General features: G+C 37.4%; 1 protein-coding gene across 10 annotated transcripts in view; it reads right to left on the bottom strand.

Moving 5' to 3' along the window:
• LOC113446154 (uncharacterized) overlaps positions 1-26,280 on the bottom strand; it is a 51,965-nt gene extending 25,685 nt beyond the window's left edge. For 5 of the 10 annotated variants that reach the window (XM_087929521.1, XM_087929524.1, XM_087929525.1 and 2 more), the window contains exons 1-8: positions 26,142-26,280; positions 18,624-18,705; positions 11,466-11,572; positions 9,442-9,539; positions 8,481-8,533; positions 5,879-5,944; positions 5,164-5,307; positions 58-210 (exon numbers count right to left, since the gene is read on the bottom strand). In XM_087929521.1, coding sequence (XP_087785647.1) covers positions 58-210; positions 5,164-5,307; positions 5,879-5,944; positions 8,481-8,533; positions 9,442-9,539; positions 11,466-11,572; positions 18,624-18,695 — 693 coding nt within the window. In that variant the 5' untranslated portion in view covers positions 18,696-18,705; positions 26,142-26,280. Of the gene's footprint in view, positions 1-57; positions 211-5,163; positions 5,308-5,878; positions 5,945-8,480; positions 8,534-9,441; positions 9,540-11,465; positions 11,573-18,623; positions 18,706-20,994; positions 21,108-25,783; positions 25,813-26,009; positions 26,115-26,141 lie in introns of those variants that run through there. The other 5 variants (XM_087929527.1, XM_087929522.1, XM_087929530.1 and 2 more) reach the window with 5 other exon arrangements.

Genomic DNA, 26,280 nt, shown 5'->3' with positions numbered 1-26,280 from the left:
TAGACTAATATGTCATGAAAAAACAATTCCTTAGCAAAATAAAGGAAGCATCCATACCAATATAGAATCTTTCTCCTCAATGTTTTGAAAGACTTCTGTGCTACAAGATGATGTTTTATCTTCTGTGGATACTCCAGGAGACAATATAGAGACAGCCTGACTGAGATGATCTTCAGTGACCTCACAATCTTTCTGTTTATCTTGAAGTTGCTGTTGTTGTTTTTTAAAAGGAAAAAAATAAGAACCAGTTTAATGCTAACCAAGTTTAACATAGAAGACTTGAAGAAAAACTATTTCAATACCACGGGGTACATTTACTATCTGGAAATTCTTTTTTTTTCTTTTTACCCTTTAATGCAGACTTGGAGGCACTCCTGGATGTAAAAATCTTGCTTGAACAGTAACTAGAAGTTATGGTTAAGGGAAACCTTTCTTCAGGTTTAGCTGGTATTCTAACTATGATGCCACTTGGATCAGAATGCTCTAGTCTACTCTATATGGAGCTAAGGTGTTGGTTGTTTCTTTAAAGCCCTAAATGTCACAGCACCAGGACATAATGTTTTGTCAGAATACAAGCAGCCTGTATATAATATCAGAAGCAAATGTGTTGAAAGAGGTCTCCCTTAATGAAATTCATAGGATGTGGGTGAGTCAGCAGGTCTTCCTTTGTGGCAGCCCTCACCTTGTGGAATTCAAGGAATCACTGATTTATGACCAGTTTTTAGTGACCATTCAAAGCTATGACAACTCTGATGGATGCTCTGTGTTGCAGGCAGAGATGGGGCCAGGGCAATCCAACATTTATCAGATGCCTTCATAGTTAGAGATAAGTGGGGAAGAAGAACAGCTGGAGCCTGTTCCAGAGGTACGTATGCACAGAGCTGTCAGGAGAAGGGAACAACTAAGGAACAGAGGCCAACTCGGAAGAAAAAGCACAAGTGGATGCTGAATGCCCCCCACCCCCAGGGAATAAATAGAAGCAAAAGGGGAGGGGTGTTTGCAGGAGACAACCAGTTTGCTTATTATTGTGAAGATTTGATTATCTGAGTTTATGCCTCACAGAGACTCCTTGCCAAGTATTTTCTTTTACAGCATTGTGACTCAGCCTGGCAACTATCTAAGGACCGATAAGGTCTGTTCTTGCACTTAAACCTTGGAAGGATTATTGCTGGGACTTTTCTGGATGTGAATGCCAGGAATTTGGGGGGGACAAGGAGTCTGTTTCGTGATTCTGTTTAGGCTGAGTCAGAACAGGAAAGAGGGGAGAAGAAACAATTTGTAGGGTAGAGATTGGCATATAAGAACAGTTAGCAAGTCTCCTCCCTCCTTCCTAGTGTTGCCATTAGCATTAAGAGTAAACAGGAGCCTGTGGAATTCCCATTTGCCAGCATTCGCTTACCTCACTATGTTAGCTTTTGCCCGCCAAGGATTGAGACAGAAGTAAGAAAGAAGATAGACTCATTATATATCCTCAATAGTCAAAAATCATAACTTAATAAAGAATATTTTCCTGAATGAGATGTTCATAATCTGGAGAACATTATACTAGCATCTCCCTAATAAAAGAAATATACAACTCAGTTTGGTATATTATGCTCTCATAATATTAAAAAAACAGGGAGGAGCTAATTTAACTTTTATTAGGGTTTCCTGAAGCTATAACTCCATCACTAGCCATACTGCAGTTTTTCTAACTCTTTAAAACAATCATCTAAACCCCTAAGTGAAGATGCCAAAAATGTTTTGAATGGGATAAAATGGTTAAGTAATTCTTCAAGAAATGTTACTGAGAAAAATATGATTTAAGCCAGCTGTAGCAAAGAAGAGGATACATCACACCTTACCCAATCAGCATTTAATATGCTGGTAAATGCACCTGCTCTCATTACTTGATAGATTAGGATTGCAAATCCCCATACCCAGAGCTGTTAGTATGTGCTTGGAGATTTCTAAACAGAAAGCTATATGTATTATTGAAAGATTTCAGTTCTTCACATTCTCAATCTCCATGGCTTTAAATGGGCATATCCTGTAAACTAAGCTTATAGAGCTAAGTTTCTGTTACAAATATACAAACAGAATGGAAAAGCAAAACACCTTTGTCTCACCATTACCACCATTACTTTTTTTTACTTCTTTGGTAAATCAACTTTACTATCAAATTAAAACGTATCTGAATGGAATGTTCATTCTCAAGAAGGATTTGATTTGAAGAGAGAAAGAAGATAGAGCAGACAACAAAAACTGAGAAGAGAGAAATCCTGTAGAGATTTAAGAAGAGATGTCAAAACAAAAACAGAAGAAATAAACTCAGGAGTATTGCCTCAGCTTATATCTTAAGAAGGAGGGAAAAACTGTTTAATTGGGAAGCCTATGGGCTTTAGAAACAATGAAATAAGAGCATCTGGTGATGGAAGAGCTCAAGAGGGCTCACGTAACAGCAGCAGCCATGGGGGGAGGGGGCTATTGCTTGGAGGATGGCATAAAATGGGCAGCAAGGAACAACAGAGGCAAGCTGTGTTTGAGATTTTCGTATGAAGTAATGGATTATTTTGCTTGTCAACTAAGCACAGTTGGAGTTTGAGATCAGTTTTAATTTCAATACATTATTTCTTTGGTTTTTGCATTTCTAAAATGCCCAGAGGGACTTTGGACAATATACAATAAAATACAAAACACAGTATGTAAAAGTTAAAAATTTAGAAGGAGGAAAGAGTGATTAAAAACTATTAAAATCAATGGCAAAGGAAGGTCTAATTTCATGGCTGTGTATTCCTCTGGACTTCTCACGTGTTTGAACTCCTTTTCAGAAGGCCAGGAGAGTGGAGGCCTGCTTCATCTCTGGGGAAAGAATATTCCACAGGGGGCAATGGTAGAGAAAGTCTCTTCCTACATCCAGCCACTCAGAGTTCTTTAACTGATGGGGTCTGCAACATACTATTCTTGCCTGATCAGATGGGATAGGAAGGTGTAATGGGAGTGGGATCTTTTTTAGGTAGCCTAGCCCTATGCCACATAGTCACAACCAACATTTTGAATTGGACTCGGAAGCAGACTGGCACTCAATGCAGAGCACAGGTGTTACAATATCCTTCCTTGGGCTTATGGCTACTTTTCAAGGGTAGCCACATATACAGTGTATTGTAATAATCCAAATGAGATGACCACGGCATGAATGACTGAGTGGAGTGTCTCCCTATCCAAGCATTATGCATGTATAAATCATACAGGAAAATACTTTTCTCAAAGAAACTAAGACTGTTGAACATAGGAGGACAGGAACTTTACTTTGCTATTAGGAAGAACTTCATTCCCATGACATGCTCCAAAATACTTCAATAAGCAACTCTATTTGTACAGCAGCTGTTTGCCTGAAGTCTCCAGAATAGTCTATGTACAAGACACTGTACATCCAGCGCTGTCTAAACAATGAGAGTTTTTAAATGGCAGTGAAAACCAGAGATTTGTGATGGGACCAAGGCTATGATGACAGCAAAAATTGTTAAGTCCAGGACTTGGAGAATTTGGAAGTTCATCGGGAGAAGGTTGTGTCTTAGCCTCAGAGTTGACACTCAGTTTATATAGTCTACCTCATTATTAAACACAGACAATACAAATGATTTGAAATTATTAGCCAAATGTCTATGATTAATTATAGACAGAATTATACATCCGTATCAATCAGCATTTACAGTTAGTCCTCAACTTATGATTGTAATGGAGCCCAGAATGTCCATCATAAATAGTGGTCACCTAGTTGCAGGATGCTACAAACATGGGGCTAGCCTGACCCACTCATTCACTCTCAGGCCACTTAAAAAAGGTAACCACTCTTTGAACATGATAAAATAGGCTTCTGGGTCTTCTTCCTCTGACAACTTGGGAGTTTTTATGTCTTTAGGACCACCTCCATGCTCCACATGGTCTGAAAACTTTAGAATTGAATGAATGTCTTCTGGAGACTGTATTTCTTTAAGTAAATCTATCAGCCACCTAAACTCTTCTCTTCTTGCCTCCCTCTCATTCATTTCCTGTGTCAGCCTATTTTTCCTTCTTTCTCCCTCCAAAGCAGCCCCCTTTCCTCTTCCTCTTTTTTTTTGTCGTTGTTCGTGAAACTCAGCTTTTCTTTTTGCTGCTGCCTTAAGAGGCTATTTTAATCTGAAAATTTTTCACAAAGAGGCTGGCTATTCAGTGCTGGAATAGAAGACCTTGACTGGGAAATACTAAAGTGTTTAATACTAAAGAATTATATGATTACTGAATGTATACATTGAAATGACTACGATATTTTAGTAGTACCTAAAATTCTTGTAGCTCATTATTTTCAGTATACTATATCTGTTATGACCTTTTTTAAAAAAAACCAGACCAATTACTTTCTTAAACCCTACTAATTCATCATCATCATTTAGAAGACTATTCTGAACTCAAATAAAACAACTGCCACATTTATATTTTATAGTTATTCTAAATAAGGATATCATTAGCAAACCCTGACCCATAATATCCAACATAAACTTGACGTGTTTTAAAATTTAGGGAGCCTTATGAATTGAGAAAATTGATTATGTATTCCTTTTCTTCACTTAATTATAAAACTTATGATCTGTCTTCATATAAGATTCTTTGCTACACAATTACACACAATATTGTTTGAGGTAATCATGGAAGAAAATAAATACCATGAATCTTAAGTATCACTAGATAATAGCAACATGATTTACATTTTGTATTATTTAAATTCTATATTTCAGACATTTTTATACCTTTGGAAAATGAAAGTATTATGCTTAATACAAATTAAACAATGACTAATCCAATATTAATGACTATTGTTGTTTAAATTTTAGACAGTTTATGCTTAATTAAACTACACCTGCAGATCAGAAATCTTCTTCTAAAGAAAATGAAGATGTATGCCACAATAGTAACTGCTAAAAATCAAATAAGTTTTTGAGAATCAGAAAGTTCTAATGTTTATTCTAATCTATATCTGCAAGAAGTTAAATAACTCTGTCAGAAACACTGAGGAAATAAAGCAAAATACAAATACTCAGCACAAAATAAAAAAAAGCATGCAACCATATTTAGTGACACACAATGACAGTGTTATCACAGGGAATCTCATCAAAAGAACATATAAAATGAAGAAATGGTTCATACCAATACAATATCTTCATTCTGGGTGTGAAGAGGGATTTTTGTAATTCCAGATGGTGATTCTTCTTTTGCAACAACTTCAGCAGAAACAACAGAGTCAGTCTGGCTAAGAGATTCTTCGTCAGGCTGACTATCTTTTGGTTTGACCTGCAACGTTTATTTAGAACATAGAAAGATTTTAAAAGCAAACCATTCCCCCACCCCAAGAACAAAATGCTATCCTTTTACTAGGAAAAGAGAGTGGATCAAACAAATCAAACAAATTAAAACTGAAATCACTAGTGCAGAAAACTTCAAGATGTATGACCAATTTTTGAGAAATCTTCTATGGAAATTATATCATCAACCTGTCATTAATATGCTAAAAGTGTTCAAAAAATGGAAGCTGATCAACTTTACATATAGTTAAATATGAACTATGATTTAAACTGAATCCTTTCCCCCTCCTCTTTCCCCCCTCCTCTTTCTTCATCATGTTATTCCTATGACTGTACCTGGAAATCCCAGAAGCTTATAATATGCACAGAAGTCTACTTTGCCCGGGCATTTAAAATGTGAAATCCACACATCTTAAATTGCCAAGGTTGAGAAACATTGTTTTAGAACAAGGCATTTAAGGTAGCATTGCCAACACCCTTTTATGGTTTGGAAGCTCATCATCTTATTATACAAATATTCTAAATCCTTTCCTATTATTCAGTGAAGTTGCAGTATTTACCTTGTCCTGTTTAAATTCCTTGGAATCTTCTGGCTGTTCTTTCACCTTCTCAAATGTTTTCTTTGGCTGTAACAGAAGAGTTTCACATGATGGACATTTATTATATATAGGCATTCTGCCTTGGCACCTAATGACCAGACAGGTTATTTAGGTTTCAAGACAATAAACACAGTCATAGAACAAAGTGCTTAAAAGTTGATTAAAGATAATGTATACCCGTATGTCCTTTCTGCTAACAGGAACTGTAAAAAAGATTGCAGAAAAGCCCCCTTTTCATACTAGCTGGAACACTGCACTTCCCAGGTAGTTCTACAATGGAATTCCCATCCCATCTTAGCTTCTCTTGGCTTACAAATGTTTTTGTAAGTGAGGGAGATTAATCTGATTTACATCTGGAAATGTCTGCCAAGAACATTCCTTTTTTTTTTTCTTTGCATCTATCAACTCATCCTTCCTTTTGGAGTCACACATGTGTTCATAACAATAAGGACAAGATAAGCAACATAAATCTAGGACATAAGGTACATATGTATCAAGGTCAGTACAAGGTAAGGCTACTGAAAGGTAGGCAAAGGAAATACAGAGTGCAAAGGCAAACAATAATGGGTGATATAGGATAATACAGAGCTTATATAAGGTATCAGAGAAAAAGTAGGTCGCACCACTATGCCTCCACACTATTACTTTCTCGTAAACACTACAACTATAGAGGTAGTCTTTGACTTATGACAATTGGGACTAAAATTTCCATTACTAAACCAGGAGGTTAAGTGAAGCCCATCCGATTTTATGACCTTTTTTGCCACAGTTGTTAAATGAATCACTACAATTAAGTGAATTGCATGATCATTAAACAAAATCTGGTTTTCCCCCATTGACTTTGCTTGTTGCAAACCAGCTGGGAAGGTTGCAGGTGGCACAACCCCTTAAGGATACAACTGTCAATGAATCCTTGCCAGTTGCCAAGTCCTCAAATTTTCATCACTTGCCCATGGGGATGCTGTCATGTCATAAGTACAAGGACCAATCACAGGTCATATTTTTTCAGGATCACTGTAACTTCCAACAGTCACTAAATGAATGGTTGTATGTCTTATGACCACAACTGAGCCCAAAATGTCCATAGTTAAAACAGTTGTTAAAAGAATTTTGTCCCACTTTATGACCTTTCTTGCCACAGCTGTTAAGTGAATCACTGCGGTTGTTAAGTTAGTAAGATGATCGTTAAGTGAACCTGGCTTTCCCATTGACTTTGTTTGTCGGAAGGTTGCAAAAGAAGGGTGATCGCATAATCCTGGGACACCACAACCATCCTAAATACATGCTAGTTGCCAAGTGAATGAATTCTGATCATGTGACTCCAGGGATACTGCAACAATTATAAGAGTGCAAAACAGGTGAGAAAAGGTAATAAGTACAAAGACTGATCCGAGTCATTTTTTTTCAGTGCTATTGTAATTTTGCACAGTCACTAAATGAATTGTTGTAAGTCAAGGACTACCTGTACTCTATTTTGCTTAGGCCTTTATGTCTAGCTTCATTAAGTGAAATAGCTATTTGGCTTTGCTTGTAATTTCCAAACATTTAAGACACATAATTATTTGGAGCACAGAAACAGGGAAGTAGTTAAGAAAGCAATAGTAACTGCTCTAAACAATTATTTAATGGTCACAAGCTACCATTATAATACTGTATGTATCTTTAAGCTGCATTTTTCTTCATTTGTAGCTTTTTGAGTATTTCCCACTGAAACACCAGCATTGTATTTCCTTTCATGTAAGAGCAAAAGATTGTGTTTGTTTTCCAACTGGCATACAACGATCCACAACAAACTGCACTAGATCAAAATGAGGTACAAATACTGCAATTATATAATTGCTTAATGAGACTTGAGATATGTATATAAATCATGCCAAAAGTGTGGTATTATCATGCATATCTCAGTATTTCCACCCCATACCTCCCCATGTTGCAGCAAATCTTGCTTCCAAATCAGTACACAAGACCACAAAAGGTTGGAGAATACAGGTTTTATTTGCGCAAAGCGTTCAGAGCATTAACATGGCAAATTCTGAACCCCCAGTTCTTCCTGAGACAATAGTTCTATACTCTTTATGACCTCAGTTCCGACCTGGGCGTTCCTTTCACTACATTTTACCAAATAAGGATAATACTGTATACATGTCTATTAAGGAAGATAATACTGTATACATGTCTATTAAGAAAGAGATAACAAGTATATTTTTGATTACTCACGTATCTTACACCATCAGTTATTTTCCATGTTCACTCTTGTTTACAGCAACATGGTTAGTTCAAGTTCCTGAGTTCAGCAGTTTTGTGGGTTTACACAATGTTATGTTAAGCAACGTAATGGGAAGGGACCTTTGCTAAATATGACTTGTTGACCTGTGCTAAATATACAAAAAGTGCTTTATATGCTCTATATGAAAAGTGCTTTATATACTCTATATGAAAAGTGCTTTATATGCTCTTTTTCAACTGCTTCACCCGAATATCCATGAATGTACATATGAGAAATTGTCTGAATATATTTGTTGTAAAAAATACCCACTGTTCCTTAAGATTTTTTTTTTCTTACCGGCACATTGATTGAGAAGGAAGAACTTGATTGGTTTTGAAAATTACCTCTTCCTGCAGAAAGAGAAACAGTTTAATGAAAATAAGAAGTTTCCAATGAATTCCATGAGATAGGAGACAAAAATTTGGAAAAGCTTTGTTTTACGGTATTATTCTTTTCAGAGTACCTGAAAGAATATTGGGGATTCAATCATGCACATGTATATTCTTGTGCTGAAAGTTAAATATAGTACAGGAGAGGAACCATCCAAAAAGTTAAAAGAAACAGATTTAAATTTTGCTGTTGGTTTTGGCTACTATACTGGAACCAGGAAAAGGAAAGTTCCTCCTTTAAAATGTAAATGCTGCTTCCCTGAACAGAAGATTGATGGCACTTTTTAAAAATTCAGTGCTGGATTGAGAAATCATGGAAGTAATAATAATAATGGACTGTCCATTAGAGCATGTGCTGTAACACCTGCCAGTTTTAAGGCGCGAGATATAGATAGATAGATAGATAGATAGATAGATAGATAGATAGATAGATAGATAGATAGATAGATAGATGATAGATAGATAGATAGATAGATAGATAGATAGATAGATAGATAGATAGATAGATAGGCAGGCAGGCAGGCAGGCAGGCAGGCAGGCAATATGCTAACTAAAATGTGATTGCTTTATCTGGGGTTCAGTATCATAGTTTATATAATTTATATTTTGAAGTTTCAGTCAGGCAAATGAATCTTTCTAGCTAAGTTGGTTTGGAATCAGTTCACGAGAAAATTACGTTCTTTACAATGGGTTACCAACCTTTCAAACCAAGGGTTCTTACCGAAATCCAAAAATCCAAATAAAACTATATGTTTTGTTACATGATTACACTTATTCATCAGCTACTTTTCTTCTGTACCATTTGGAGGCTTTCTGCTCTTTCATTCTCTTTTGCTTGGAGTACATACCAGTCTTTTACTCTCACAAACCTTTCAAGGTCTTTTTAGATCTTGTACAAAAACGACCACGGTAAGGATGGCTATGGTAGGAACCCCGGGTGTTATTATCAAAACCGACGTTGTAGGGCCTGCAGAAGTACAAACAAACATAGGCTTCATTTCTGTTGAAAATACTGGTAGTCCTTGACTTATAACCAGTCGCTTAGCAACTGTTTGAAGTTATGACAGATCCACTAAAAGTGACTTATAAACCAGTTTCAAAGTTATGACCACTGCAGTTCTTCCGCAGTTGTTCACTCATATGACTGACCTCAGGGACACTGAAGCGTCCCCCCATCTATCTCACCCATCCATCCCAACTGATTCCTCCAGGCCTTGGTCTGTTGCCAACAAGGAAGACCAAAGCTGGGCAGCAGGCGCTACCAGCACACAGTGCTCCCAGCCCACAGTTGTAGCTTAAAGGCCTCAGCATACTTCTGATCCAGCCATCCAAGGGTCTCCTTCTGTCCCTCAGATTCCCCACAGACTTCAGGCTTCTCCCGACCTGGACACTTAGCTTCCAAGGGAGCCTAAAGCCAGGCAGCAGACTCTAATGAAACAAAGGGCAGTTGCAGCTCATAAACTTTGGTCTACTTTCCAGCCAGCCAGCCAAATATTTGCAGGATTTGGCCTACTGCTCAGCTAGCTCCAGGGCTCAGAAGCAACTTTTCTTTCTGTTTTTTACCAAGGCGCCCAGCTGATGTGGTGCAAGGCTCAGCTTTATCACAGATGCCACCTTCCTCATGGTAACTTTGTGCTATTCTACAAGCAGGTACTTTGGTTGTAGTACTTTGGTGAGCCTATAGGGGATTCCTTTTTAGGGAGTCTCCTGTTTGTAGAGTTTGTGAAGCCTTTGAACTACAGGATCTTCTCCGTGTAGATGACTTGGTTCACAGTTCCTCTTATATTAATTATTAAAATTCCTTACAATTTCTCTTTTATCATTTTTGTACTTTGTGCCCAAACTTTTACTGCTATTCTCAAGTTTGTATGCTACTAAGTAAAAACTAGAAGTTCATAAATGTTAACTAAACGTCTTTTCCTGGGAGACTCACTAAATAATGCCTTTCCACTTGACACATAATGATACTTATACCAGATTGATGGTTTTCTCTCTATATGGTAGAGATGATGTTTCTTGAACTTAGTTTCTACACTGCTCAGTTTCTGTCTGGGTGTTTGAGTAACGTGGTATATGTGGTAAAACTGAGCAATGTGGTATATGCAGTACAATGCAGTGAGCCATGTGCAGATCTGTACATTGGGGAAACGAAACAACCACTTCGTAAATGCATGGCACAACTTAGGAGAACACACACATCAGGACTAGATTCAGCAGTCCATCTGCATTTAAAAGATACAGGCCCACCCTTTCGAAGACAACAAAATCCATATTTTGGACAGAGAGGACTGCTGGTTTGAAAGAAGGGTCAAAGAGGCCATCTATGTCAAAATTGAACAGTTCTCTCTCAACAGAGAGGGAGGGAGGGATACAACATCATCTATCTCCAATCTACAACATAGTCCTTTCAACAGCTCCAAGAAGGCTCCACACCCATTTGCACCACTCAGGTGACACTGATGACACAGATAAACCTCCAGGTGACCTTAATGAACTGCTGAAAATCCAAATTGCCAGTTGTCTGCAAGAAGTATAAATCCTTCCATTCCCCACCATCCAGTCAGAGCTGAAGAAGTTTCTTGGATGAGAAGTGAAATGTCCTCAAAGAAATTCAGAAAGTCTAGCTGCCTCTTGAAAAAGCTCCTCTGGGACAACCATGACCTGGATGACTGAGAATCTCCATAGATACTCCCTAGGTGAAAAATTATTTGCCCATGCTTGTTCAATAAATAGTGTTATATGGCTTTTATTTATTCATGCTTTATTTCTTTTTTTATTCTGCTATTTTAAGAAATTGAAAGTAGCTTCCTGCTTTTTTAAAAACAACAATAAGCAAAGCTACCTAGCAAATAAAAGATGTGACTAAATAATGTAAGCTGAGGAAGTAACATACCTCTCTTGCTCTGGATAGTGATGGTTCCACCATGGAGGGGGTCTCTCTGGAAACTGATTCTGTGGCATGTCCCAAGGATCCATCCAAAAGTTTTCATTTGGTATATACTGGGTAATTAAAAAATAAGTATTATTCACAATTGTGACTAATCTAGAAATCCTTTAAAGCAGGGGTGTCCAACCTTGACAACTTTGAGACTTGTGGACTTCAACTTCCAGAATTCCTCAGCTGGCTGAGGAATTCTGGAAGTTGAAGTCCACAAGTCTCAAAGTTGTCAAGGTTGGACACCCCTGCTTTAAACAGTTAACAAAAGTCATATTATTGAGAGAAAGGCGGATCATTATTTCTGGTTGTCCAACAAAGTAGCAGTTTCTTATTTGCTTGACAGTGTTGTGGCACAATGCAAATATTCAATAAGCAATGCTTATGGATCAGGCTTAATGTATTAAATTAACTGGTTTGAATAGCTAACCCCCAAAATCATATTGCTACTTGAGGGCCATCAATTACAATATTAACTAAAAGTACACAACTGAGGAAGTGATGTACAAATTTTGAAGAGAAATTGGTGGGTTGAGAGCTTTTTTAAAAAATTAGGCAAACTTCTATTTCTTTCCCAAAATAGCTTCTGGCTGCCAGTAGAATTTCTTGAATTTCTAATATTTCCTCTCCAAATCAGTGCTAAAAGATGCCATATTGTATAAGGAATCTTATTTCTTCATTTAGGAAAAATTACAAACTTAACAGTGTAAGTGATAAACTTTTGTAACAGAAAAGAGAATGAACTAACAGCAGGAACATGTTCTCAGAAAAGTGTTTATTGGGCTGAAATAAACTATTAGGATATACAGGTGAAACTTGAAAAATTAGAATATTGTGCAAAAGTTCATGTATTTCAGTAATGCAACTTAAAAGGTGAAACTAATATATGAGATAGACTCATTACATGCAAAGCAAGATAGTTCAAGCCATGATATGTCAAAATTGTGATGATTATGGCTTACAGCTCAGGAAAACCCCAAATCCACAATATCAGAAAATTAGAATATTACAAGCAATCAATAAAACAAGGCTTGTACATAGAACAATATTGGACCTCTGAATAGTATAAGCATGCATATGTACTCAGTACTTGGTTTGGGCCCCTTTTGCAACAATTACTGCCTCAGTGTGATGTGGCATGGAAGCTATCAGCCTGTGGCACTGCTGAGGTGTTATGGAAGACCAGGATGCTTCAATAGCGGCCTTCAGCTCTTCTGCATTGTTCAGTCTCATGTCTCATCTTTCTCTTGGCAATGCCCCATAGATTCCCTATGGGGTTCAGATCAGGCGAGTTTGCTGGCCAATCAAGCACAGTAATCCCAGGGTCATTGAACCAGGTTTGGGTGCTTTTGGCAGTGTGGGCAGGTGCCAAGTCCTGCTGGAAAGTGAAGTCAGCATCCTCATAAAGCTCATCTGCGGAAGGAAGCATGAAGTGCTCCAAAATCTTCTGGTAGACGGCTGCGTTGACACTGGACTTAATGAAGCACAGTGGACCAACACCAGCAGATGACATGGCTCCCCTAATCAACACAGACTGTGGAAACTTCACACTGGACTTCAAGCATCTTGCAGTATGTGCCTCTCCATTCTTTGTCCAGACTCTGGATCCTTGGTTTCCAAATGAGATGCAAAAGTTGCTCTCGTCAGAAAAGAGGACTTTGGACCACTGAGCAACAGACCAGTTCTGTTTTTCTGTAGCCCAGGTATATTGTAATGTCGAGGCAATCGAGTTGTTTGATCATGAACAACTGAATTATGATGATCTTTATTGGAGTATAGTCTTGCATTTATATACATTTTAGTTATCCTCCATCATTGATTAACTTTGGTTACTGCTTAACTGTCGTTACTGTTTAGTACAGTAATCCATACAATTAATTATCTCTAGTTAAGGTCTAACATATGTCTACTTCCCCTCTCTAATCCTCCTTTATCCATAGATTAGTGACTTTGTTTGCCTGAGTTGTATTTGCTTGGAAACATTCTTTATCTGAGGTTTGCCATCTGAGATTGGAACATTCCTGCAATTACAACTCTACACAGGTAAGATGCTTCTGACGTTGTTTGTTGTTCAGGAGCAGCTTGACAAGAGGAATACAACATTTGAAGCCCATGTCCAGGATCCGTCTGTGTGTGGCGGCTCTTGATGCACTGACTCCAGCCTCAGTCCACTCCTTGTGAAAGTCCCCAACACTTTTGAATGGCCTTTTCCTGACAATCCTCTCCAGTTGTGGTCATCCCTGCTGCTTGTGCACCTTTTTCTTCCACGCTTTTCCCTTCCACATAACTTTCTATTAATGCTCTTTGATACAGCACTTTGGGAACATCCAACGTCTTTTACAATTACGTTTTGAGGATTTCCCTCCTTATGGAGGGTGTCAAGGATGGGTTTCTGCACAACTGTCAGGTCAGCAGTCTTTCCCATGATTGTGATTCCTACTGAACCAGACTGAGAGACCATTTAAAGGCTCAGGAACCTTTTGCAGGTGTTATGGCTTAATTAGCTGATTAGAATAGAACACTTTTCACAATATTCTAATTTTCTGAGATTGTGGGTTTGGAGTTTTCATGAGCTGTAAGCCATAATCATCTCAATTATGACACATCACAGCTTGAACTATCTTGCTTTGTATGTAATGAGTATCTCGTATATCAGTTTCACCTTTTAAGTTGCATTACTGAAATAAATGAACTTTTGCACGCTATTCTAATTTTTTGAGTGTCACCTGTATTGTGCATATAGTAATAAGAGAGAATACTGTTGCTTGTCTGGATATGTTTGCAAAATTTAATGAACAATTTATATTTTAATTAACTTCCAACAGGATACAGTGCCATTAGCAATTTAATTAAGCATGGTATCATCAATATTAGCACTGTATAATTTTATTAAAATTACTCATAATATTCCCTGCTGCACAGTCATACTGAATGGTTAATATTTTATAATATATAATGTTAGAAAATAAGGGTAGAAAACAAAACCAACATCAATGAAAGAACTCAAGAAACAATTTTTTGGACATTCACATCTTATCACTGGCATATCAAACTCCTGCAAACAGGAAAACAAACTCCTGGAGTTAGAAAAACAGACCCTTGTAAAATGAGGAAGCTGACTGGAAAGACAAACATTTAAAGTGACAGCTTTTAAATTAGTGTTGTGTAGGGCAATTTAACCAAATAACTGGAAAACTAAAAAAGATGTGAAACAAAACATTCCAGTAGAGATTCTCTGTCAGATAGAGGACCTCTGTCAGATAGTGGCCAACTCGAGTTATAAGAGTCAAGTGAGTGAGCAGAAGAATGAGCATGAGGAAAAGTAAAAGCAAAGGATGCTTTGTTCCATTTAAATTTTGTAACTTCTGGAGGCTCATAACTGACTAAAAGATCATGCCATCAATTTGGGGACGATTTTTAGTTACCATACAAATTTTATCCGTCATAATCTGCCCCTAATTTGGTCTTTTAATTTTTCCAACTGTGTATTTGTCATTACCGTACTGTACTGGGGAAGGAGACACTGAAACGGTAATTTTCTTTAGTTCTCCATAATAATGTCTTCCAATAACAATATCCCATTACGTCATCATCTATGAGGATGAGGGTTTTTTTTTTTTTTTATTACTGCATCTCATTTCTCCTATCTTCTCAGTAACTTCATGCCAATAATTAAGTCACTGGTCTTGGAATGGAATCATTCTGTAATTTCTATCTTTGTGTTAGTCTTTTTCATTTACCTGACCATTAGTTATGTAATAAACAGTCACTGGGCTATGTTACTGAAGGCTGATTTCTGTTCAAGACACAAACATTGTTTGGTTAGACTCTGGATTTTTGTAAAACCAAGGAAGCCCTGCCTAGAAAACGTTGGTAATTCTGAACTGATATAGGGAATGGTTTTCCTCTCCACTTATCAGAGCACTGGACAAGTAAAAAAAATTCTTAATCCTAGAAAACTATACGTCTTAATGTGGCCTCCAATCAAGCATTTGGTCACTATAAGCAAAGAGAACATAGTTTAAGCAATTAAACCAAAAACCTAGTTTGGATTTCTTAAATTTCCCCAGAACTTTAATCATATAGATCTGTTGATGAATTTGAAATAAATTGATCCACTGTTCAGAAGACATTGTAGTTATGTGTCATTTGCTCGGAAAAATTGCCAGAAGATTCCCTTGCTTTGTGTATGTTAGAACGTAACTGAAATCCCATTTCATATCTGAAGCCTATGTGGCATAACAAGAAGCATATTCTCTACTCTCACTATCTCAAAAAGATAGGACTTACTAACAGGAGAAAGAAAACACAAAAGAGAGGAATGCATAGATGTACAGCTGTCTTCATACTAATATAAAAGCAAGTTGAATTCCAGAAATAATTTTCTCTTTGCTAAGTAGTGAGAAAACAGCAGTGGAGCTGTTTTGGCTATAGTTTTTATCAACAGCACAGCTTGACGCAGGGTGGTACACCCAAATATTTATCTAAATCTAAAAGAACCTTGAGAAGAGGTAATGTTTATCTTATGTTGCTGCCCACTCCCACAGTGTTTTTAAAAGGAGCCAACAGCACTCCAAACATTAAATAAAAAAGCACTTGGTATCACAAAATAGCAGTATTATTACAGATTTATACTGTACATCATCATTAATTTGTATAACTCAAGTGGATACATTATACATTCTCTAATATACAACCTGTGAAGAGAGTTGAGCTGAGAGAGTGACTGGCCCAAAGTCATATAATAATAATAAAGCTGGCTTACATATAATAATAAGCCAGAATTTCTGGAAATAATGGCTTGGAACTACTGAACAATTATGTTGGTGCGTTCTACAAAAACTGGTACACCTGAAATAAATTATAATATATCAAAAATATACAGTTTTCATGCTACATCTCAGCTTAGATTCTGAGAACTTTCTCCTCTAGCAGGTTGAACTTCAGAAGCCAACATCAACAAAATATGTCAGATTCAAAATAAACGGATTTGAGGTTATTTTCATGCCTGTTCTGAAAGTTGGGGGAAGAAAGCATCTTAAAATGTTGAACAAATGCCCTGTATTCCACCAAATGTTAGAACAGTGATAGGGAGTCTTTGAGCCTCAACTATATCCTCTTCTCTTCTCTTCTCTTCTCTTCTCTTCTCTTCTCTTCTCTTCTCTTCTCTTTTCTCGCTGTACCTCTCTGTTTCCTTTACTTCCTCCTCTCCCTCTTAAAGATGAAGCCCAAGAAAACAATGCATTCATCTCGGACTTCTGCCATTTCAAACACCAGAAGCCTTCTCCATGGCAGAAGAACAACAAGTTTCATATCTTTTGACACTGACTGCTCTCACATAAAAGTAGTCCTCAATTTATGACCACAACTGAGATTAGAATGTCCATTTTGTCCATGTCTAAGCAAGGCAGTTGTTAAACCAGTCATGCCCAATTTTACAACTTTTTTTGCCTTAATTGTAAATTGTTGCACTTGTTCAGTGTATATGTTCATTTGCTTGTCAGAAGCTGGCTGGAAAGGTTTCAAATGGCCATCATATGACCAGAGATGATGCAACCATTGTAAATACTGGTACATAGTTGGTTGCCAAGGATCCAAATGGGAAAGCTGCAATGTTTGTGAGAGGGCCAGTTGTAAGTAAATTCTTTCAATGCTCTTGTAACTTCAAAAAGTCACTAAACGAAAAGTTGTAAGTGTCAGGATTCCGGCAGTTACCCCTCTTCTAGTGTTGGATCTTCTTATGTACTCATCCATTCCTCTCCTGACCACAGTTCATTTACACCTGCAGGGTGTTTTCTTTCTTCTTCTGGCTTTGTTCTCACATGTGCTTCCTCTTCTCTTCTCTTCTCTATCAGCAAAAGCCTTTCACTTTTAAGAATTTTTGTTTACCAGTGGAAGAAATTTTCAAATTTTAATGCCAAACATAGTGAGGTTATATGTATACCTACCAGCAGTAAGAATAAAAAGAACTTTATGATAAAAAATGTGTAGATGTTCTGTTGTTTAGATTCAGTATGCTGCTGGGCTACTGAAATTATCTGCCAGTGTAGTCGTCCTTGTCTGAGTATTAGGCCATTACCATTCCAATCAATAGTAAGAGGTAATGGGCACTTTTAAAAACATTCTTCCAACATCACATTAATTTCCTCAAATTATCAGCCACAGTATTGAGGTTCTAGATAGAATTCTTTTCATTTCATTCATAAAAAATAATTTTATAAAACAGTGGAATTTTTGAACCAGGTTATTTTCTGAAGAAAAATAACCTTTATTCTCCAAGAATCAATTTTGTGTTGTTTGTGTGTAACAGGGGTATCAAACTCAAGGCTCGTGGACTGGATTCGGCCCACAGGGTGCTTATTTCTGACCCATGGGGCCGACCTGGAAACAGCAAAGGACTGCCCAGCAGTGTGGGGTGCATGTGTGGCACCCCCATGCCCTGTTTTGAGCCACAATGGCGTCCTGAAGCTCTCTACAAGCGAAAATAGAGCTTGGGAGGCCGCGCTGTCCCCTCTGTTTTTTTCTGGCAGAGGACTGCTGGAGGACATCATGGCCAAAAATGGGGCCCTGGGGGGACCATGTGTGGGGGGGGGGCTCCATTTTTGCTGTCAGGAGGGCTATCAAAACAAACTAAAAGCAAAACACAATGAGAAATGTTTCCTCTTTTCCATTTGAGCATGCAAGAAGGGACAGGAAAGGAGAAAGGGAAAGAGGAAAGATAAAGAAAAAGGTGGGAAGAGAGCAAGGAAGGAAAAATAAGGAAAGAGGGGAAGGAAGAAGAAAGGAGAAGGAAGAGGGAAGGAAGAAGAAGAGAAGAAATGAAGGAATGAGATTATAATGAGAGTGAGGGAGGGTCTTAGGGAAGTCCTGCTTTAGCACTTGGCCACCACAGGTGTCCTTGACACGAGTGATGTTGAGCTGGCCACACCCACCATGGCCACCCCCACCCCCAGACCAATTCCCCTCCAGTCCGCTGAGGTCAAACACAACCCTGATGCAGTCCTCAATTAAATCAAGTTTGACATCCCGTGTGTGTATGTGCGTGTGTGTGTGTGTATCTAATGTCTGAATAAGAAACTAGTTGAGAGTTGGGAAGAATTAAACAGAAAAACTTACATTCTGCTGAAACCACTGATCATGGTGTCTTCTGGGGAACCTCTGCCTTCGTGGGAAAAAGCCCCTGTCCATATTTCAAGGCCTGTGCGGAATTAAAAAACAATAAAGTGTATCAGCATTATATTTAGATACATTCTCTTTAGAAGTCTTCTAAATAGAAATGCATAGGAATGTATGGCCGATGTCATTATGCAAATTTCTTTCTACACCAGTGTTTCTCAAACATTCTGCAATCATGGCCCAATAAACTTTTAAAAAATGGAGAATCCCCAAATTAAACAATCATCCATCTCCCCACATATTGTCCTCAAGAGCAGGGGTTATACTTTCTGGCAAATAATGTTTACTTGTGTGCAGCATGCCCTGCCACCTTCTCCATCTTAAAAAGCTTTTTTAAATTAAATGTTTGTATCAAAACAGTCAATTCAAAATTACATTTCTGCCTCTTGAGGAAACCTGATAGCAGAGAGTGAGTGCTAGCTCAGTTAGACAGGTAAGGAAAGGTGGGGACTGAGACAGATAGTGGGCTCTGCTCTTGATAATTAATCATTGGTGAATTCAGATGTCAAGAGCTTGGAGCCCCTACCAAGGTACATAAGAAGCTTCACACAGGAATTATAATCAAATGTATTTATCATCGTGCAATAACTTTAGCTCATTATATGCACATACCCACACATTTAATGTATCTATTATTTTGTGCTCAACTAACACCACACTTTGACAGTATTCATGATATTGTGGGAAGCCCCCCGCCCCGAAGAATATTAAAAATATTAAATATTAAAAAGGGAGAATATTATATTTCCCTAAAAGAGAAATGGAGAAACATGTTTTAGAGGCAGAAAGCAGCCCCCAGTCTTTCTTAATAGCCCACAGCAAATGCCAGCACTTAAGGAGATAAAGAGCTTATTGAAAGAGGAAGCCAACTATCTAGATGGCTCCATTCATAAGCAAAGCAAATATTGCATGTAGAAATCCATTCAAGACAGGATATTTCAAAACTCCTTGCAGCAAAGTTTGGCAGCTCACCAAAGCAGAATGGTAGGATTCGAACAAGCAGCCCATCACCCAAGATCCAACACAGGACAAAAGACATTAGCCACAATAGGAATTGCCCAACCCCCTTTCATTTTCCCTTCATTGTACAACCCACAGAGCAGTTCAAACTTCAAAGTCACAGAAACCTATAAAGATCCATCCACTCATTCAACCATTTGGTCAGCTGCCCCAGAATCACAAACCCCGGTGGTTCTGTTCATCAATAAACGGACCTTCTTTCTAATCAACTTCCAGCCTCCATTTTATCTCCAGCGTCTTTCTCCAGGGTTGGAACTGAACCAGATGGATTTTCCTTCCAACAATAGCTTATAACACCAAACAGAAAAATGTGGTAAAACCAGAAAACAATAAAAATGCAAAGGCATTGTAACTACTGCATACACATTTTGTATTATTAAGCTGGCCCCACTGTTAGCACCCCAAAAAGTATAAAAGTTTTCCAGTTGTGTAATCCCTTTTGACTGGGGGTTGCCAAATACAGATTTTTATCATAATTTGCAGAGAAGTACAAATATATGCAGGAAATGACACTGTTTGTCTAATGGACATATGTATTCCTGAATGGAATAACCCACTTCACGTTTTACAATTTTGGTATGAGAACGAAGACATAACCACAAACAGCTTTCAATGAGAACGAAGACATAACCACAAACAGCTTTCAATGAGAATTACTAAAACTCCAGAGCATAGCTACACCTAATTGTCCATAGAGATTATAAATGCATACAATGGCCACAACTGAGTTTATCCTTAAGAAAAACCACAGTGGCAATACAATTTTTTTCTATGAGTTTCATGGTAGTGCATATTGCTGGTCATTTTTCATTTGATTATGTAATTCAAAAGCTGCCTATATATATATATCACACACTGGCATGCAACAATTCCTCAATTTTGCATCAACTTATCCTTATATTCCACTTTATATATTTCAGTTGCAAAGATTTCTGACACCTGGTTATTTTCAATACTAACCAATACTACCTAAAGTGACTTTGAGGTCTTTCAAGTTGTCCAAGAATAATGCTGCTGTTAGTTCAATTATCTTTATTTATTTAGCACAGATTTTATGCCACTCAGTTCCCCAATACCATCAAGGGTTAAACACAATCCTTGTCACAATAGAGCAATAACAGCTAAGAATACCACACAATTTCCTGACAATTTCCTTAATCCTCCAGGATGCACAACAGGGGAATGTCCAGCTAACTGGGCAAGCAATCTGTCACTCCAAGCAGTAAGAAAATTAAGTTCTCAGAGGGGTTAGGTGACAAAATCTTAAACAAAATCTAGATAAAGGAAATACCTTTATTAGCAAATACATTCAGGTGCACTGTCTTAATCTGTGTTCTTCTTCACTCTTTTTAATTAGTAGAGACTGTTCCCCATAGATAACACAAATGTCCATCAAGTGTTGTTCTTGAAGGAAATAAATAATAAGTTACTCTTTTATAAAAGTATCTAGTGTATTATTAAGCTATGCTGTTCTTATTGTATATTAACTCCATAGTATATTCAGGTAAATATTAGGTGGTGCCTTGCTACAATCTTCTTGGAAAACAGGAATATTCACCGGAAACAAGGTCACAAGCAAATAAGATAGGAAGCATCCGCCCCAGGCAAAGCAACAACAAAACAAGATAAGGTATCTGTTGTCTTGAAGAAATTGTCAAGTCAACCCCTTAGTTGACTTATGACTTAGAGATAATAAGGGGAGTGGGGAAGGCTTCTTAGGCCTGGCTTGCCTTATATCGAGAGTATAAAATGTATTGCTTGAATATTGGATTTTGCTTTCCTCGTACTCAATCCACTTGGGAAGAGACTTGGAGGCCGCCTTTGCAAACACTTTTTGAAATAAACCTTGAATTATGAATCAGACTTGTCTCTGTATTGTGAGATAAAACATCTCACATACTGCAAACATCCCTTCTTACTCCCAAGTTCATCAGTGATAAATCTGGAATGTAGAAACCCTATTTTTCCCATTAAGTCTTAGGAAGGTCCCACTATGTTAGGACCTTCACTTTATCTCTTATCCAGTCTGGGAATGTCTTCTACAGCATTACTGGATACCTTACTTCATGCTAATAGACCTTCATTTAGATATTAAACAGCAAGAAGAAAGGAATGAGCCCCATAGCACCCCTTACTAGAGCAACCAAGAAATTGATCTATCTCAGCAATCAACACAACTGAAATAAGCCACTTAGAAAAAAGAATGTTGTAATACCATGCCCTCTCCCTCCCAATCTTCACATCTAACCAGAAGTAAATCTTGACTGATGGCTTCAAAGTTTCCCAAAACAACCAACAGTCTCAGGAGGGTCACATACATGCGAAACTCAAAAAATTAGAATATCGTGCAAAAGTTCATTTATTTCAGTAATGCAACTTAAAACGTGAACCTAATATATGAGATAGACTCATTACATGCAAAGCAAGATAGTTCAAGCCGTGATTTGTCATAATTGAGATGAGTATGGCTTACAGCTTATTAAAACCCCAGATCCACAATCTCAAAAAATTAGAAGATTGTGAAAAGGTTCAAAATTCCAGGCTCCAAGTGTCCCACTCCCACAATCAGCTAATTAAGCCATAACACCTGCAAAGGGTTCCTGAGCCTTTAACAGGTCTCTTGTCAGGATCCTGTCAGGATCACTATTATCATTTTAATCAAGTGCAATAGAACTTCCTTAAATCTATTTTACATTTGTGGCAGAATGAAGGAATTTGGTCCTCCAAAGTTTCAAATAAGTTAGAGTTTATAATCTCTTTGAAATAAATAGCAAACTTTCTCCGTACAAGCCTTTTGTTTTCATTCCACAATTCCACCCCACCTTGCATTCCAAATCTACCCATCCCCCTCCGTTTTCTGTTGTTTGCTTGTGAGGGAGTATGTGTGTGTGCGCATAGCGAGTCAAGCATGACCCAATGCTTGTATCCAGAAATGATTATGTCCTACTGGTAATTTCCATACCATCAGTTTTCCATCATATATTCCTGGTCATAGCCTAATTCTGTAATTACTTAGCATTGACCCTCTCACATATGTACACTGTGCACGTTTTCAAATATTGCTGGTGTTGAGTTTTCTATACAGCCCTTGCTACATTGCCCTGTGCACTGAAAACCAATTGTTTTCTGTACCGAATTAGATAGTGAAACACTCAGCTGCTAAAGTTCAAGGTTACCATGCAAAGAAATAGCTCCTTCTATGCTCACAATCAACTATTACATTTGGCTTCATTTTTATTTGCTGTAACATTTATTATCTAACAGCTAGATAATATATTCTAGTCAAAACTATCTCTGTGGATGTTCTGTCAAATCCTGTCTTCAGACTTGTATAAGACCAGGTCTGAGTTTTTCTGACAATTCCTGGTCAGGAAGCCTGACATCCATTAACCTACTTCAAATATTAGCTTTTTCCCTTATGGTAATTTCCAAAATATCTACACAACCCAAACTGGATGCTGCCTAGCACTTTGATGTTATGCACAAGCAACTGTTTGCATTTAAGTTCAAGTTCAACAGTTTTCTTCTTGTCCCCAAAGTTCCCAGTTTCTAACAAATCTAAAGTCCTCTACCTACAGGTAGTCTTCAGCTTACAACTGTTTGTTTAGTGGCCATTCAAAGTTACAATGGCAATCAAAAGAGTGACTTATGATGGGTCTTCACAGTTACAACCATTGCAGTATCTCCATGATCATCAAATTCAGGTGTTTGGAAACTGGCATGTATTTATGGTAGTTGCAATGTGCCTGGGTTGTGAGATCACCATTTGTGAGCTTCCTGGCTGGCTTCCAACAAGCAAAGTCAATGGCGGAAGCCGGATTTGTTTAATGGCTGTGGGATTCACTTAATGACAGCAGTGATTTTCTTACCAACTATGTCAGAAAAGGTCATAGCAGTGAAAATTCTGGTCCCAGTTGTGGTTGTAAATTGAGGATTACTTTCTGTAGAGTTGTAATTGCAGGAATATTCTTATCTTGGATGGCAAACCTCAGATTAAGAATGTTTACAAGCAAATACAACTCAGGCAAACAAAGTCACTAATGTAAAGGAGGATTAGAGAGAAGAAGTAAACATATGTTAGACTTTAACTAGAGATAATTAATTGTGTTGGTTGCTATGCTAAACAGTAATGAAAGTTAAGCAGAAACCAAAGTTAACCAATGTTGGAGGATAACTAAAAATGTGTATAAATGCAAGACTAGATTCCAATAAAGTTCATCATGATTCAGTTGATCATGATCAAACACCTCGACTGCCTTGTCATTACAACAACTTTCCTATTTCTTCCATGCCTTGAAAGCTCTAAGCTCTATCTGTTCATCTAACCAGTTAAGACTAAGGAAAATGCAGCTTTTCTGAAAATACCACCTAGGTAGTCCAGACTTCAATCTGCTACCTAACAACCTGAATTTGGGTTTCGGGACTAGCTAATTAATGTTCCAAATGTCCCTGATGACAACATAGACCAGAATTGATGCTCCTCCCTGATACTATCAAGCTAAATTTCCTAGTTAATAAACCAAACTGTAACTATAGAAATATTCCTGCCTATGGAGGAAGTTTTATGAAAGGACCAACACTGAAAAGATGTCATGCCTTGACTAAATATGCAAAGTTTAGGCAAGCTAAGTAAAAACTATTTGCAAAAGTAGTTATTATTCTACAGTATAGAGTAGTATAGAGTATAGCTTACTCAAGAATTCCATGAACAAGTTTTATCACTCTGCTGAGCAGATTTTACTATGGTATTTAGGAGGGCAATGGAAGGCTTGCCTAAATGGACTAGAAATATTTTAAAACAGACTACATTGGAGAATTAAATGCTTGAATTTGAAATTACAAATAGAAATGTAAAATTGACTTAGAACAGAAAGCTTGTTTTCATCATATTCTACAGCAGCAAGGGTTCTTAAGACAATTCCAAAAACTTTTCAACCTGAACTATTTAGATTTAGAAAATCTATTAAAAAGATGGCAAAATAAAAATTGACAAAAGATGAGGAGTCCTCTTAGAAAAAAAAGTCACTACTATAGGCTAACAGCTATAGAAATCAAGTGCATTGCCACACATCTCATTTACAAAAGAAAAACTGTAATATGCCACCATCTGATGAAGATCTTGCAAATAAAACTGACACAATACTCAGGAGTAGAAATATCAATATTAAAGTTTCAGCACAAAAGTTACTCAGTTATCTTTCTAGGAGCACATTGTTTTTCAAGACCTTTAAAAAAAGATTTACACTAGAAGGCTAAAAGTGTATTTTCAAAAGCAAAAGCAGCACAATCAGCCTTTAAAGGGAGGGAAGTAGTGTAAAAATACAAAGATAAAGTTTTATACTGCTTTCTTTATATATTTTTAATTTATCCCTCACTTTTTTTCTCTGCACTTCTTTTTTATTAGTTTGTATTAGTTTTTTATCCTTTCATTTTAAATTTTAATAAAAATTTTAAAAAGCGAGGCAAATGGTGGAAGAGAAAAGGGGAGGAGATAATACTAAAACCCAAAGAAAACTAACAGCATGAATAACAGCATAGACTAACTCTAACACACTTCTTCTCAGGATTATGCTCTGAGGATGACTTTAAATAGTTTTCTCTACCTCAGTGCTCTCAAATCTCTCTACGAGCTACAACTGAGGATTTACATTCATACCTTCCATCTTAAGGACTCTAAATAATGGAAGCTGTTTACAAATGAGAGAAATGAAAATTATTCCTGTAAAGAAAAGAGCAAATGTAAGGCCACATTTATCTTCTGTATAACCTAAAAACCCCTGATGGGAAAGTATGTAGAATTGTGCGAGAATGTTAGCTGGAAGTAAAGGAAGTAAGGAAGTAAACAAGGCTATAAAATCTTAGCAAAGTTCCAGTAAAAAATTTAGTGGGCAGGTCAAGAGACTAAAATTAATAATGCTGACAATAGTTGGATGTAGCAACTGTCGAGGGGATACACGAGAAAAAAGAGGCATAAACAAATATCAATCTTCCCCACCACCATGGTTTCTGTTAAACACATTTTGAAATAGGGCTGAAGGAATAAGCAGCACTACTTGCACACGAGTAGACCCATAACTTACCCTTTCTGATCACCAAAGTGAAAAAGTATCTTCAAAATAGTTGGAAGAAGGAAAAGAGAAATCAATAAATAATTACACTGATAACAAGGCTATTATAGCAACTCATAAAAAATATAAAACATTCTAGAACATTTATTTAACCATAAATATAATTAAACCACTCTTGAGAAAGCCTGCTCTCCCTTCTCCCCTCCCGGCTTGTATTGCACAAAGTCAACAGATTCACCTTGTTTCAGAATCTTGTAGTCATAGTTTTAAATAATGCCAATATTCCATAGCAGTTAGTTTCATTTCAGGGCAGGCTTGCATGCCCATCCTTTGTCCAGATACGTAAGCAAACCAGTCCTGGAAAACTTACCAAGCCCGCGTCTACTTCGGCTTTTCTTTAAAGTCTAATTCGACCGCTCACAATAAATGTTAAGGGCTGACTGGAGTTTTACTAAAGACCAGATTTGAGATGCGCGCTAATAACGTTGAAGTCTCCGCGCTGCGGACTC

The sequence above is a fragment of the Pseudonaja textilis genome, chromosome 3 (assembly GCF_049901715.1).
Source record: "Pseudonaja textilis isolate UNSWEBS1 chromosome 3, rPseTex1.2, whole genome shotgun sequence".
NCBI classification, from domain to species: Eukaryota; Metazoa; Chordata; class Lepidosauria; order Squamata; family Elapidae; genus Pseudonaja; species Pseudonaja textilis.
The sequence above is the reverse complement of the archived record's forward strand: the minus strand, read 5'-3'. Positions and strand labels throughout refer to the sequence as shown.